The sequence below is a fragment of the Zootoca vivipara genome, chromosome 5, assembly GCF_965207765.1.
Source record: "Zootoca vivipara chromosome 5, rZooViv2.hap1.1, whole genome shotgun sequence".
Lineage (NCBI taxonomy): Eukaryota > Metazoa > Chordata > Lepidosauria > Squamata > Lacertidae > Zootoca > Zootoca vivipara.
This window is the reverse complement of record NC_142588.1, coordinates 28,477,509-28,492,150: the sequence shown is the minus strand read 5'-3', so window position 1 is coordinate 28,492,150 and position 14,642 is coordinate 28,477,509. Positions and strand designations below refer to the sequence as shown.

Genomic DNA, 14,642 nt, shown 5'->3' with positions numbered 1-14,642 from the left:
AACGCCGCAAAGCAATTTTTTTGAATAAAATGTGGGAATCGTCCATAATAAGCAAAGGGTTTTAGATATACTAAAAAATCAGACTAGGGCTGAGCGATATCTGGTTTTCAACATGGCGATATGTCAGCAGCTAAATATCAGGATATTTCGATATATCACAATGTCTGAAATTGGAGATCAGGCGTGAGGGTGAGGGAAGCAGCGGTCACGGAGATTGCGTGGCTTGAGGGGATGGGTGCCTCGGTGCCAGGGGAAGGTTTTGCCACAGGTGCTTTGAAGTGAGGGCGATCAGCTGCCTTGTTCTCCTTCAGTGTGAGGGGAAGGCAGGACCTCATAACCGGCTGCCCTAGTCTCCCTCAGCGTGTGGGAAGGCAGCTCAGATCAGCAGCATTATTGGCTGAGATCATGGCGCGATATCAGCGGTTCCTTGAAATCGACTGCCCTACTCTCCCTCGGGTGTGGAGCGACATATTGCTGCGTATTGCTGGGTCAAAATCGCTATCGCGGTGCGATTTCAAAACCAAATTTGGCCAACCTATTGAATATTCGCACAGTGTTAAAACAGACCATGAAATTTGTGGTCTTGCCATACAAGAATGTAGTTGGTGGGAAGCACGGGTGGGCCGCGGACCCCCTGGGTGCGTTCTGTAGTCCCTGGACCCCTAATTGGGAACCACTGCACAAAGGAAACACTTGCCTGACAGAATCGGTGTCTTTAGCACTGGGTTGTTGCAGTGTTTTTCAAGCACATCTCTCTAATCTGGAGCCACGAGAGCTCAAAGCTCAAAGAAAAGATGTGTGCTGTAAATTCCACTGAACCAGGAGAGCAATCTTCCTTGGGAGTACATGTGACCTACCTGTGTGTTACTAACTCCTGAGTGACCTATTGCAAAGAGAGAGAGACAAGCTCCTGCCACCTGATCTGATAGTGATTGGACTTAGCTTGGATTTGGTGTCCTTTGTGGATTTTGAAAGTGGCTTTTCCTGTTTAATGCAATTGAGGGGGCGGGCAACCGTGTACGCTTTCTAGTGAATAAAATGAAAAGCAAACGCTGACTCAGCAGTTGAGGCTGCAGCTGCTTTGCAATCTGAGAGCCCTTTCCTTGAGATGTTTGGAGCGGAGGAGAGGAAGCAGACTTAATCCAGAGAAAAACCACTTGGAAGACTATGAGTCCTTTTTTTAAAAAAAATGTTTTGTTTTTTTTTAATTTGGGGAGAAAAAGGCAGATGGTTATTTCTGTGGAAGGTTGTTTGGCCATTCTGGAAAGAAACTCTGTGTTTGTTCACTCAGTTGTGAAGCCGCTATTCTCTTTCCCTTTGTTTCAACTCCTTTCATTCCCCTTTGCCTGTTCCCCCCCTTTTAATTTGCTGCCCCCAACATTCTTCTGGAAGAGCTGAAGACTTGGTCTTCTGCCAGACTCTGTTGGGTTTGTGGGGTGCTGCTTTCTGTGGAAACGAGGTACAAGGCATGTAGGCGTTTCAAGCACTGGAAAGAAAAGCAAGCAGGATGATTTTCGCTCCCCAACAACTTCCCACGGAATTGCACCAGTCACAAAATTGCATCAGATTGTATCTCTCTGCATTTGATCAGGAATCTTGCACAGTCCCTGGGAATGCACAGTCCCTGATACCCCCCAGCATCTGATAGCGAGAGATCTCTAAAAGAAAAGTGGAGGTTACATAGGTTATTAGGTAAAGGTAAAGGGACCCCTGACCATTAGGTCCAGTCGTGACCGACTCTGGGGTTGCGCGCTCATCTCGCATTATTGGCCGAGGGAGCCGGCGTATAGCTTCCATGTCATGTGGCCAGCATGACAAAGCCGCTTCTGGCAAACCAGAGCAGCACATGGAAACGCCATTTACCTTCCCGCTATAGCGGTTCCTATTTATCTACTTGCATTTTGATGTGCTTTCGAACTGCTAGGTTGGCAGGAGCTGGGACCAAGCAACAGGAGCTCACCCTGTCACATGGATTCGAACCACTGACCTTCTGATCAGCAAGCCCTAGGCTCAGTGGTTTAGCCCACAGCGCCACCTGGGACCCTACATAGGTTATTAGTTATTAGTTATTACATAGGCTATTAGTTACCTTCTTACTTCATATCTTCATCTAACTCTATTTTTAATAAATAAAGAAACACTTAACCCCTGTCTGCACAATACATTCGAAACAGTATCATGCCTCTTCAAACAGTTATGGTTTCCTCCCCCCCCAAAGCATCCTGGGAAATGTAGTTTAAGGGTGCAGAGTTGTTGGGAGACCCCTGTCTTTTTGTAATGTACAAAGGTAAGTGCCACATCCATTGAACTGCCCGTTTTTGTCTCTAGCCTTGCCCCGCACTTATAGATGGTCTCCAAAAGACCTACCCCTTCCATCACTTCCTCCAGGTAGACTAGAGTTGTCACTGTTTTTTATTGGTTCTGCTCCCGACATTTGGCTAGCAAGCCAAATGAAACCCCTGCATATTTTGAATGAGTGAGAGTGAAAGAGACACAGAGAGAGAGCTGGGAAGAGAATGTCTCTTGTTTCTTTGCAGAGAGGCTTGGGGAATAGCTGTCCCTTCTCCTATACACATGTAAATGGGATGCATTCATTCTCTTGTCTTGACTGGAGGACTGTTTGAGGCATGCTCTGTGTGCCAATTTGCCATCTTCGCTGGAACTGGATCCAGGCACTGCGGCATAATTCTAGCCTGTCAATTTGGATTGGCTGTTTGGAAGCTTCACTGAATGAAACGACTTTCTGTAGCAAATGAAGCTGGCTAAAGGTCCATTTCCTCCAGGCCAGAGCACTGATGCTTAAAACCAGCTGATTTCCTGGTGATGCCGTGAGAGTGAGAGGCTGGTGTATGTTTGGCTGGCTCAAATGCTTATTAATCTTCCTTCTGTGGACGTGGACACAGATGAATTGTGCAAAAACTCCGCTGGTTTTTCTACATGCACCCCACACCCAGACAGTTGTTTTGCTTGATTACAGCATGATGTTTATTGTGTGTGTGTGTGTGTGTGGAGGTAATTTCATGCACATTATCAGCAAATTTATGCACAGTTAATCTTAGCTAAAACTAGCGTCTTCGTGTTCAATTTTGCATGCTTCAGAAAAATTGTAGATGGATGAATGCTAGATTTTATTACTGGAAGAGCATTCTTGTACCGTAGTGGGGCATTGCATTGGTGGTTGATGTTGGCTTCTGTTTTCCTATATAAAAGAACATCATACTTTCCAACATTTCTCTAATGAAAATAGGGACGTCCCATTCCATAATGATAATTTTACTATTTATACCCCACACATCTTACCTGGTTGCTGGCAGCTTCCAACACATATAAAATTCCAACATTAAACTTTTGTTAAAAAAACTTCCTCATAGAGTGGTACCTCTAGTTGCGTTCACTTCCGGTTATGTATCCTTTGGGATATGTACGCGGCAAACCCGAAAGTATTTTTTTTCGGGTTTCGCCACGCATGCATGCGCAGAAGCGGCACCTCCAGTTGCAAATTCCTCAAGATGCGGACGGAGCTCCGGGACAGATCCCATTTGCAACTGGAGGTACCGCTGTACAGGTTTGCCTTCAGATGTCTCGGGAGTTGGATAACTCCATACCCTCCAACATTTCTCCAATGAAAATAGAGACATCCTAAGGAAAAGTGGGACATTCCAGGATCAAATCAGAAAGTGGGATGGCTTCTCTAAATCAGGGATGCACTGGAAAATAAAGACAAGAGGGTCTGAAACGTTGTTGAGGGGAATAATGAAAAGGCTTGCGAATTTAATACAATTTTGCAATTCCAAACACAACTTGCAGGACAGCCCAAAGCAAGTTTACCTGTAAATAACTCCTAATGAACTTGATAGAGGCTTGCTTTCTAGGAAGTGTGTGTGTGTGTGTGTGTGTGTGTGTGTGTGTGTGTGTGTGTGTGTGTTTTAAGATTGCTAACTTAGTCAGATAGGGTTGGCGAGGCTCTTCAGCATGTGTGGCAGAAGTCAAGGCTAAAACAGGGGACAGCCTTGCTTTTGTGAAGTATATGGAACATATGCAGTGACTTTTGCTCTGGACTCCTCAGCCCAGGAGTAAGCAGCAGATTAGTGCCAGAAAGGCTGACTCCACAAAGGAGACAATTGTGACTGATTGGGGTTCCTGTTCATGTGAAGGAGCTCCAACATGGGTGCATCTGTTTGTGCACAGATACCAGATGCCAGGGAGTATGGGGTATGCAATGTTTGGGTAGGGCTTGGAAATGTGGTCCCACTTTCCCTCTACACCAGTGTTCCTCCAGCTTGGGTCCCCAGCTGTTGTTGGACTACAACTCCTATCACCCCTAGTTAGCTGCGGCAGTGGTCAGGGGTGATGGGAGTTGTAGTCCGACAACAGCTGGGGACCCAAGTTGGAGAAGCACTGGTGTAGAGGGAGAAGTTGGGAGTCCAACACTGAACAGCCTCAGGGACTCCTGGTTTCTTTTTGTATTTATTGGCTTGGAGATAAAAATCTGCAAGGGAACCCAGGGTGGCATACAAGGAGCTATTAACCCATTTCAAGTACTTTTGAGGTCTGCCAGGTGGCGCTGTGGGTTAATCCACAGAGTCTAGGGCTTGCTGATCAGAAGGTTGGCGGTTTGAATCCCTGCAACGGGGTGAGCTCCCATTGCTTGGTCCCAGCTCCTGCCCACCTAGCAGTTCGAAAGCACATCAAAGTGCCAGTAGATAAATAGGGACCACTCCAGTGGGAAGGTAAATGGCGTTTCCGTGTGCTGCTCTGGTTCGCCAGAAGCAGCTTTGTCATGCTGGCCACATGACCTGGAAGCTGTCTGCGGACAAACGCCGGCTCCCTCGGCCTATAGAGCGAGATGAGCGCCGCAACCCCAGAGTCGGACACGACTGGACCTGATGGTCAGGGGCCCCTTTACCTTTACCTTTAAGCTGAGAAATAGAAATAAGCCACGGAAATCTCCTTCAGGGTTGTGTGTGGGTTTGAATCCAGGTTTTACAACACTGTGCTGACTCAAAAGCGTATTTGACAGGAAAAGTTAAACCAGATATTTCAAATAAACATTCTCCTTCTGTCATGTGTATCAGCGTTTCTTAAAAAACAAACAAAGAAAAATACCCCCATTACTGTATAGTAACAAATGAGGGGAAGGGAGAAGCAAAACTGCCTCTAAAGAGAGTTTTCTGCCGCTTTCTCTGAAGTGTCTGCTGTCGTTTTAAGGACATCATGTTTCTGTGGGAAGGAGTCCTTACGGACTCCCACGTGAGCTGTGTTTCAGATCCTGACAATATAGCTGCTGTCGAGAGCATCGTTTCCATCTGTCTCCTGCAGGCTTTCATACGTCTCTTTGAGACTGTTGCGGTGAAATGTTTGGCAGCAGAAAAGAAATCTCATTTTCTTTTTTTGGAAAGTAAATGCGGCTAAACCAAGGAGGACTATTAGTAGCAGTCATAGCAGAGTGATGACACTTGCTTTCCCAGCGGAAAAAGGCTTTATCAAAATTTGCTGATTGGAGATGGTGCTCTCCCCTCGAAGCATTGCATAGCATTTGCCCGTCAGGAGAGATGCTTCCTACCGTGGGGGCCAACTCCTAGGTGGCTGATGGCGATCGATTATGTGGGGGAGGGGCTTACTTGCCCCCCCAATATTTTATTCAAGTTGGCACCCCTGCTTCCCATCCCCCTTACCCTTTTCCTGCTCTTCTTTTGGAACATAGAAAATAATGAAGCTATGACTGCCAAGCCAGGAGCAACTAGCCTGGCCATTATTCCTTCGCAAGAACAGGGCCGTTATCTGAATACGCATAGCTTCTGCACATGGTGAACTGGATACAGCTGCTGAGGCCCGAGGGCCAGGCTTAATGCAACTTGAGGCCTGTTGATATCTTTAATTGCCCTTTCTGAGGCTGTGTGAGGGAAGGAAGGGAAGAGGCGCTTGTGGGGTTTTCTGTCCCAGGTGCGGAAAATACATTGACCTTGCTATGCACCTTGACCAGAACCCCTTCAACCCTCCCCTCCCATAGCTCCGGTTCTGTATTCGAAGGGGGTCATAGCTATACAGTGGTAGCTCTGGTTAAGAACTTAATTCGTTCCGGAGGTCCCTTCTTAACCTGAAACTGTTCTTAACCTGAAGCACCACTTTAGCTAATGGAGCCTCCTGCTGCCGCCGCACTGCCACCGGAGCACAATTTCGGTTCTCATCCTGAAGCAAAGTTCTTAACCTGAGGTGTTACCTGTATTTCTGGGTTAGCAGAGTTTGTAACCTGAAGGGCTTGTAACCCGAGATGCCACTGGATGCAAAAAACAAAATGTGAAGAACGGCAGTGGGAAACCAATATGGGCTCACTGGCCCATATGCTTTCCCTGTGATTCTTCTCTTGTTTGTACTTTAAAAAAACACACAAAAAACACCCCCCTTCCAATTGTTGTTGTTGTTGTTTAGTCGTTTAGTTGTGTCCGACTCTTCATGACCCCATGGACCATAGCACGCCAGGCACTCCTGTCTTGCACTGCCTCCCGCAGTTTGGTCAAACTCATGTTCGTAGCTTCGAGAACACTGTCCAACCATCTTGTCCTCTGTCGTCCCCTTCTTCTAGTGCCCTCAATCTTTCCCAACATCAGGGTCTTTTCCAAGGATTCTTCTCTTCTCATGAGGTGGCCAAAGTATTGGAGCCTCAGCTTCACGATCTGTCCTTCCAGGGAGCACTCAGGGCTGATTTCCTTCAGAATGGATAGGTTTGATCTTCTTGCAGTCCATGGGACTCTCAAGAGTCTCCTCCAGCACCATAATTCCAAACCCCTTCCAATTACTAGGTCACAAATTGCCCCCCTTCCCATGTCACCGCAACTGCTTGGGAGTTCCTTCCCTGTAGTGAAATTCCCATGAAGTGTGGTGAGCATGAATGTGAACAAAGCTACCGTATTTGGTGGGGCAGTAGCATGAGCCTTGCCCAGCTAGGAGTGAGGAACATCCCATCCAAATGTTTGTGCACCTCTAAATGTTTGTACCTGCAAAGCCCCTTTCAGCCAAGGGAGAATGGGATGTATGTTTTCTAGGAAACACGCCTTCTGCTTGATCCTCTGAATGGGAATCGAGCGAAAAGTATTTAGACCTATTGAAGAAGAAGATTGAAAAGGATGAAGCAGGTTTCGGAATCCTACCCAGACACGTACTTCTATTATGTATATTCTTAAACTTTGTTGATTTTATCTATATTTTGATCATTCTGCTGTGTCGACTCGTGATTAAAGTCCTTTTCTTACGCATATTTGCTACTATTTAAAGTAAACTCTGTAGATTCCCCCCCCCTGGTTAAGCAGTCTATAAAACTTGTTAAACAAAATAACAGAAAGGTAGGGGTTTGCAACTGCATCTCAGCTCATGTTCTTTGCTTTTTAGTGCGGCAGCATTTTGGAGACCAGTAACGGCCTCTTCTGCCTGGTTCAAACAACAAGAAAATCATGCCCTTCTTCATAGAAGTAGAATGCAATTTAAAAATAATGGAGAGACTGGGGGAAACTGCCACTAAAATGCCAACAACTCTTCTATTTCTTGCAACACCTGGAGTTAACTTCTTTTAAAAGAGAGAATTTGAGGTTTTTGTGGCTGAAGAGCTGTTTTGCCTTCTAAAAAGCCATTTCTTTTTATGATGTGCCAATTGCCCTTGTGCTGCATTTCTTCTTATGTGTGGTGGCGGCTAGGAATATTAAAACATGACTAAATGCTATCACAAATGGCAGCGTTTTAAGATCAAAGATTTGCAGATTAACTTTATTGAAAACTAGCTGTGTAGGAAGTTATCCTCCCACATTGGCTGTTTTCCTTTAAGTGTATAGCAATTTTGGCAGGATGGTGAATATGGTATGCCCAGTTTCCCCTGTGGGCTGTTTTTAATATACTGGGTCTAAGATGGTAACAATTTCCCATAGATATTGGTACCATTTAGAAGATTACGTATGTTGAACTTCAGTTTGCTCTTGGGGAAATTACTGCCACAACAGTACTCCAACTTGCAATTCACTATTATAGCCTGATGTTCAGTCCTGTTTGAAAGTGTTGTACGCTCGTCCTTTGGTTAATTTCCACAATAACCCTGCATAGTAGCAAGAATGTTTATGCCACTCATTCAACTCGATTGATTTGCTGAGATACAATCTGGTCAAGTTACTTCTGCATTTTCCATTTTCTCATCTGTGCAGTGCAATATGAATGGTTAAATCTTGCACCAACCTTTTGAAGTAGATTGTCTCTCCGGTTGGTATAGTCCTAAATTGTAATTTAGGAAGATCGAATACTTTGGGACCATCTCATATTAATATTTGTGATATGGTTACAGGTGAAACTCGGAAAATATTGTTGAATATTGTCGAAAAGTGCATTTATTTCAGTAATGCAACTTATTATTATTTTTTATTTTTACAAATGCTTTCTTTTGGAAATTCCACAGTAATAAAACAAATAGTTACAATAATACAAAAATAAACAAAAATGAACATCGCTATTACATTTCATTAATTACATTTCATTTATAATTGACCCGCCTAACGACAAATAATTACAATTACAACAAATAAAGGCTTGACATATCATGCTTTGCACGTCATGCATCTATCTCATATATTGGTTTCACCTTTTAAGTTGCGTTACTGAAATAAATGCATTTTTCGACGATATTCTAATTTTCCGAGTTTCAACTGTATTTCTATAGTTATATGTAATTTTTTTTAAAGCCTCCACCACCATTGCTTTTAAACAATTCATTCTAGGATTCCTCTTTAATTTCAGTGTCTTTGCTTTTAATCTTCCTCTATTGTGCTTCTTGCTATGGTATTTCCCAGGGGTCAGCAACCTTTTTCAGCCATGTGGTGGGCTGGACTATATTTTTTTGGGGGGGGGGAATGAACAAATTCCTATGCCCCACAAATAACCCAGAGATGCATTTTAAATAAAAGGACACATTCTACTCGTGTAAAAACATGCTGATCCCCGGACCGTCCGTGGGCCCGATTGAGAAGGCGATTGGGCTGCATGCGGCCCACGGGCCTGAGGTTGCCTACCCCTGGTATTTCCTATATGCCTTTCTCATCAGTTCATAGCCTTTAAAATTTAACCCACCGAGAGAGCTTGCAGCGCCCTGATGCTGATGTTCTGTGTATTGTCCTTCATGAACCACAGGTTGCAAGATGCTCTTGGCTGCCGCCAACACAGCGATAGGAAAGCAGGGTGATATTTATTGTCATGTTTTGCTTCAGAAGCCTTGTGAATTAGTGCATGGCAATTGGCCTGTAACAGATTAGCTTCTGCTGCAGTTGATCTTGGGGTGTGGAGGAAGTTCAGGTTGGAGTTAGACATTAAGGCAGTTGTAAAGCTGCCATGGGAATACTTGTGTTTCGTTCTCCTTGATTACTCCTAGCAATATGGAACATGTGGTGTCATTTTACTGCGTGTTTCTCTCTCCCGCCCAAGAAGCAACCAACAAAGCAGATTCAAATTGGGGAAACCTGCAGAATAATGATGACGGTATGTCGAGTGTCTTGGGTGACCCAGCAAAAGAGGTGCATGGCAGATGGGGCTGTTGCTTCTGGGAGCATTTGCACACCATTCCACTAGAACTCAAAAGTGAGCAGTGAACAGGGTAGGGAAGAAAATGGATTCTACCAAGTGGGTTGTTCTCGACTGGCTGAGTTACAGCAGCAAGTGTAAGCAGGGGGCTAGGGAAACTTCCCCGTCGGAGTTTCATGTGACTGACTTTCCGAACTTGCAGCTGTAAACATCAGTCTCTGCTGCTTAGAAGGCAGGCAGCTGCTTTGAGCAGCTGGAACACGTCACCGCGAGCATGTTGTTCTTGGGAACTGAGAGAGCTCCAAGGAAATGTTGCCTCCTTCACTCAAAAGTCACCAGTTCTGGGAATAAACAAATAAAGCGGCTAAAACTTTCACCTAAAAGTGAGCTTCGGAAAAAGTAATTTTGTGGCCAAGGCTGTTTCGCAGGAAAACATTTCATGGTTTCACCGTGCCCACTCCCATGCTAATATAGTCAGGATGTGTTGACTGGGTGGGTCTATATTTGGTGTGTCTGAAATTGCTAGCAGAATTCTTGACTTCCAGGAACAGAGTCTCTGCTTCTCTGATTCCTAGAATTATTTTCCTCCTCCAAGGTGGCACAGAGTTTTCAGTGCGACGATTTCATTTTTGCTGTTCTTGGTAACCAAAGCACATCCCTCCGTTGCTCTAATGATGGCAAGAACCACTTCACTGTGGAATAAATATACTTTCCAAGGGGTAACTTAACCACAGTGTGCATGTGACCACTTGGCTAGGCTGCACCATCCTGCTTGGTGGCAAGAAGAATGGCACCATACAATGAAGCCACCTGATTAGAAGTCTGGGGAAACAGTAAAATTCTCCTTACCAGTTGGCAGGATGCTGCAGATAAATCAAATGGCCGTGTGCAAGTTATCACTGGGTAAATGGCGGTCTGAAGCCATCCATGGTAAGGCTTTCTTTGATATGTTGCGTCCTAACATTCTCACTAAGGAATCCAGGTGGCGCTGTGGGTTAACCCACAGAGTCTAGGGCTTGCTGATCAGAAGGTCGGCAGTTCGAATCCCTGCAATGGGGAGAGCTCCCGTTGCTCGGTCCCAGCTCCTGCCCACCTAGCAGTTCGAAAGCACATCAAAGTGCAAGTAGATAAATAGGGACCGCTCCGGTGGGAAGGTAAACGGCGTTTCCGTGTGCTGCTCTGGTTCCCCTGAAGCAGCTTTGTCATGCTGGCCACATGACCCGGAAGCTGTCTGCGGACAAACGCTGGCTCCCTCGGCTTATAGAGTGAGATGAGGGCCGCAACCCCAGAGTCGGACACGACTGGACCTGATGGTCAGGGGCCCTTAACATTCTAACTAAAAAAAACATGGGTTTGGTTTTTTAAGGGTTTGGGTGGGGTAGGAATCCAGGTAAGGCTATTGATCAAGATAAAGGCTTGCTTGGCTTAATTGAAGTTTTTGGTCTGCTCCTCTGCCAATTAGGCAGACCAATTAGGGAGACGGGAATGCAGCCAGTTTTACATTTCGTTAACGGAAGATCCAAGCAGGCAAGCAAACGAAGCTCTGATGTTCTGCCTCCTGCTCTAGCTGTCTTATTATAAATCATTCGTATAACATCATCTGTTTTGTGGCACTTGTCAAAAAAGAGTTAGGGCAAGTCCCTGTCCCAAGAGGCTTACAATCTAAAATAAGAGAGGAAATGGAAGCATGGGCAGAAAATGGGATTGCTTCAATTGCATGCACTTGGGTTAGTTACAGGGTTGATCATGAGCAATAGACCTAAGTGGGAGAGAATCGGGACCCAGTAAGGAAACAGGAAGCACTGGGACAGGAAGTCAGGGAGAGAACCCCACCCATGCTATATCTGGGCTGGAGCAAACTGGTGTGTGAACCTGCACAGAACTCAATCCAACATTTTACCTCTAATCTAAATCCTTCAAGTGCTTTGTCACAGGTAAGGATGACAGACTTGCAGCCCATAATCCCCCCTGGGGGCTAGTAGTCAGGGATGGTGGTGGTTGGAGTCTAGCCTCTGGAAGACCATTGATTTCCTCAGCCTTGCAATAATGTGGAGGGACTACTGGGATTAAGGAACAGTGATTCTGTGGGGCTATACATGAGGGGGACAATGTGCTGAGCAATATGAGGCAGTGAACAGGCTTTTCACAGTTCACAAGGTAGGAGGAGCCCTATAGATGCCACACCCAAGCAGTCTTTCTTGACACACACAGTTTATTCTACCTATTGGGATCTTGCAGGAATATTCCAATTTTAAATATTCTTCTTTGTTTCCCCATGTACACGGTATACTACTATGCAGATATTTCATGGAGTGTGCTTAGAAAACAAAACTTTGGGTGTCAAAAGCCCACCTGCTATGATCAGTATCGTGATATGCTGGCTTGTACTCCATTCCTTTGGAATTTTGCAGGAAGTGGGCGTGTCTCTTTGTCTATCAGCTACTTGCCCATTCACCCACTTGCTCAGGTGTGCCATCTGCTGGCTGACTTAGAAACAAAAACGTATTTGGGCCCTTTGATAGAAATTCGTTCTTCTTTCCCATGCATTGTTTTATATATATATATAAAATAGCTGCATCTGTCACGGCAAAATTCTCATTAGAATGAGGCTTCAAGGTGGGCCAGTTACATATTTGCCCACCCCCTTTCTTACTACCCATTGGTTAATAGGCGAAAAGGTGTACCATTTTAATCAGTTTAAATTCTAGAAGGAGTCGCAGGGGTGGTCTTTTGCTGCTGCTGCAGCAGCAGTTGAAACCCTTATCATACGACATTTCAAAGACTTAAGGCAGGCATCCTCAAACTTCGGCCCTCCAGATGTTTCGGACTACAATTCCCATCTTCCCCGACCACTGGTCCTGTTAGCTAGGGATCATGGGAGTTGTAGGCCAAAACATCTGGAGGGCCAGAGTTTGGGGATGCCTGACTTAAGGCATTGATAGTGGCATGAGCTGCTTTCTCAGGCAAGGGTCATTCCTCTTCATCATTCTAGTCCACAAGCCTTACTACACAGAGGAATATAGACATAGTTAAGTGGCTTGTGGTGTGCAGCTTTAGGCTGCAGCGATACTACAAGCTCAGTTTCTGCTTCACAATACCCTTGCTGTGAGCTACTACTGTTTGTTAAATTGCCGTTACAAGGTGGCAAGAGAGCTTGGCTTTAGGAATTGCCCAAGTAAAAAATAGGTGGTGTGTATTGGGTGGGGGTGGGGTGGGGGCTGCTGAACATTTTGCACATGCTCACGGCCCCCTCAAAATACCAAAAAATAAAAGAAACCAACCCAAACAAAACTGGTCATGCTTGGGTCCGCAGAACAACAGACAACCCCCCTCCCACTCTCAAAACAAAGAAGAAAGGGGAAGTCACTTCCCACCCCCCACAAAAAGGAACAGACAGCCCCCCAACCAAACGATCATCAAAAGTATTTTATCTTAAAAGTTGGAAGGGGCAGATGACATTGGTGGCTGCAAAGTGTGGAGGGGCGAGGGTGCTGTGATTCCCAGAGGTTGCCAGATAAGTATGACAATGTGTGACACTCGCACGTCACATTTTGTATGACTCTTCCAAGGAGCCAAGTATCGCCTGCGGTTAGGAGTGTCACGTTCCAAATATTTTCATGGTTCTGCATGGGACTAGGCATGAAGGCAGTGGCACTCATGACACTCTCTGTATAGCTGTATGTGAACTTGGAGAAAGATGGGGAAATAGATTACTGTACGGTGACAGATAAAGAGAAGCCTCTAAGGCCTGTGTGGATTTGATGCTGTGGGGAGGAAAGGGTGAAGAACGGGCCGCTAATTAAAAATGGGATACTGGCTCACACTGTTGTAGCCACAAGCTTCCAGTTCAAATATTGTCTTTGTCATAAGCTCTCTTAGATACAAAGGGTGTCCAAGTTCCTGTGAGAGTTGGAATGTTATTAAGCTATTTATGAATAGGATTAGGAAGAAGCAGGGCTCAACTTCGTACTTCGGTGCGGGAGTGTGTGGGTGGTGTGTGTCCTGCGTTTTGCAGCTTAACGTGACTTAGTTTCCAGGAGTTTAAATGAAACCGAATCTTTATTGAGTCATAGCTTAGCCTTGGGACCTAGAAGGTAGCACTCAAGGTGTATCTCTCTGTGTTTTCCCAGTAATGAAAGAAGGCCCATATATCTGGGATCAGTTTGGGGAGGGGGGGGGGGAGTCTGTAGTGGAATCCAACCACTGCTGTAGGCGGTGCAAAAATATCCTGCATATTCCTCGGAGGATATAGCCACTTCCTCAAACTAGTCTTGTACTCCACTAATGCTTAGAAGCCAACAAAACCCATCTATAAATGTCAAGATAAGCGTAACTGGTGGAACTATAAATGGGTGGCTTTCGGACTTACTGCTTTCAGCATCTTCCTTTCCTGAACTGAGTGTGCAACATTCTCTATCACAATTGCATACCTACCGTAGGGGAAGATCGTAGGTGGTGGACGAGCTTGTCAGTCATTGCTTACCTTCCTGTTGAGGAGGTAATGGTAAACTTTTTAGGAGTTCCAGGGCTTTCCTGAAAATGGTTTAAACACCGCTGTTCTAAAAGGATTATGTATGTTTGTGTCAAATCCAAATTTCCTCTTCCTGGATATATTTGTATTCCTTCCTCCTCACCCCGGAAAAAGCAGTCTTTTGATCTTTCCGTGTATCCTTTCTTCACTGTCTGATTTTGCACAGCTGCCTGTGGATTATGGGTACAACTGCCAGCACAGCTCAGCAGACGACGACGGCGACATTTGAGAATATCCACGGCAGCGGAACGATGGACGACCGCCATTCCCTCAGCATCCACTCCTTCCAGACGGTCGGCCTCCACAACAACAAGGCCAAATCGATTATTACCAATAAGGTGGCACCTGTAGTCATTACGTGAGTTGCCCTCCAACCTGTGATGTTCCTGAAATTCCTTGAACCTCCGTGCTGGTAGCTTAGAGAACCATTGTCTTAGAATCGCAGGCCATGGAATCACAGAATCATAGAGTGGGAAGGGAAGATTAGATGCAGACCAGAATGTTGGCAGAAGAGGCATCGCTCAATGGCAGAGCATCTGCTTTCGGGCAGAGGGTGCCAGGT

General features: G+C 45.4%; 1 protein-coding gene across 4 annotated transcripts in view; it reads left to right on the top strand.

The window, feature by feature from the left end:
- PALD1 (phosphatase domain containing paladin 1) overlaps positions 1-14,642 on the top strand; it is a 98,422-nt gene that overhangs the window by 29,946 nt on the left and 53,834 nt on the right. For all 4 annotated transcript variants that reach the window (XM_060274899.2, XM_035137654.3, XM_035137657.3 and 1 more), the window contains exon 2: positions 14,247-14,438. In XM_060274899.2, the coding sequence (XP_060130882.2) occupies positions 14,247-14,438 (192 nt within the window). The remainder of the gene's footprint in view (positions 1-14,246; positions 14,439-14,642) is intronic.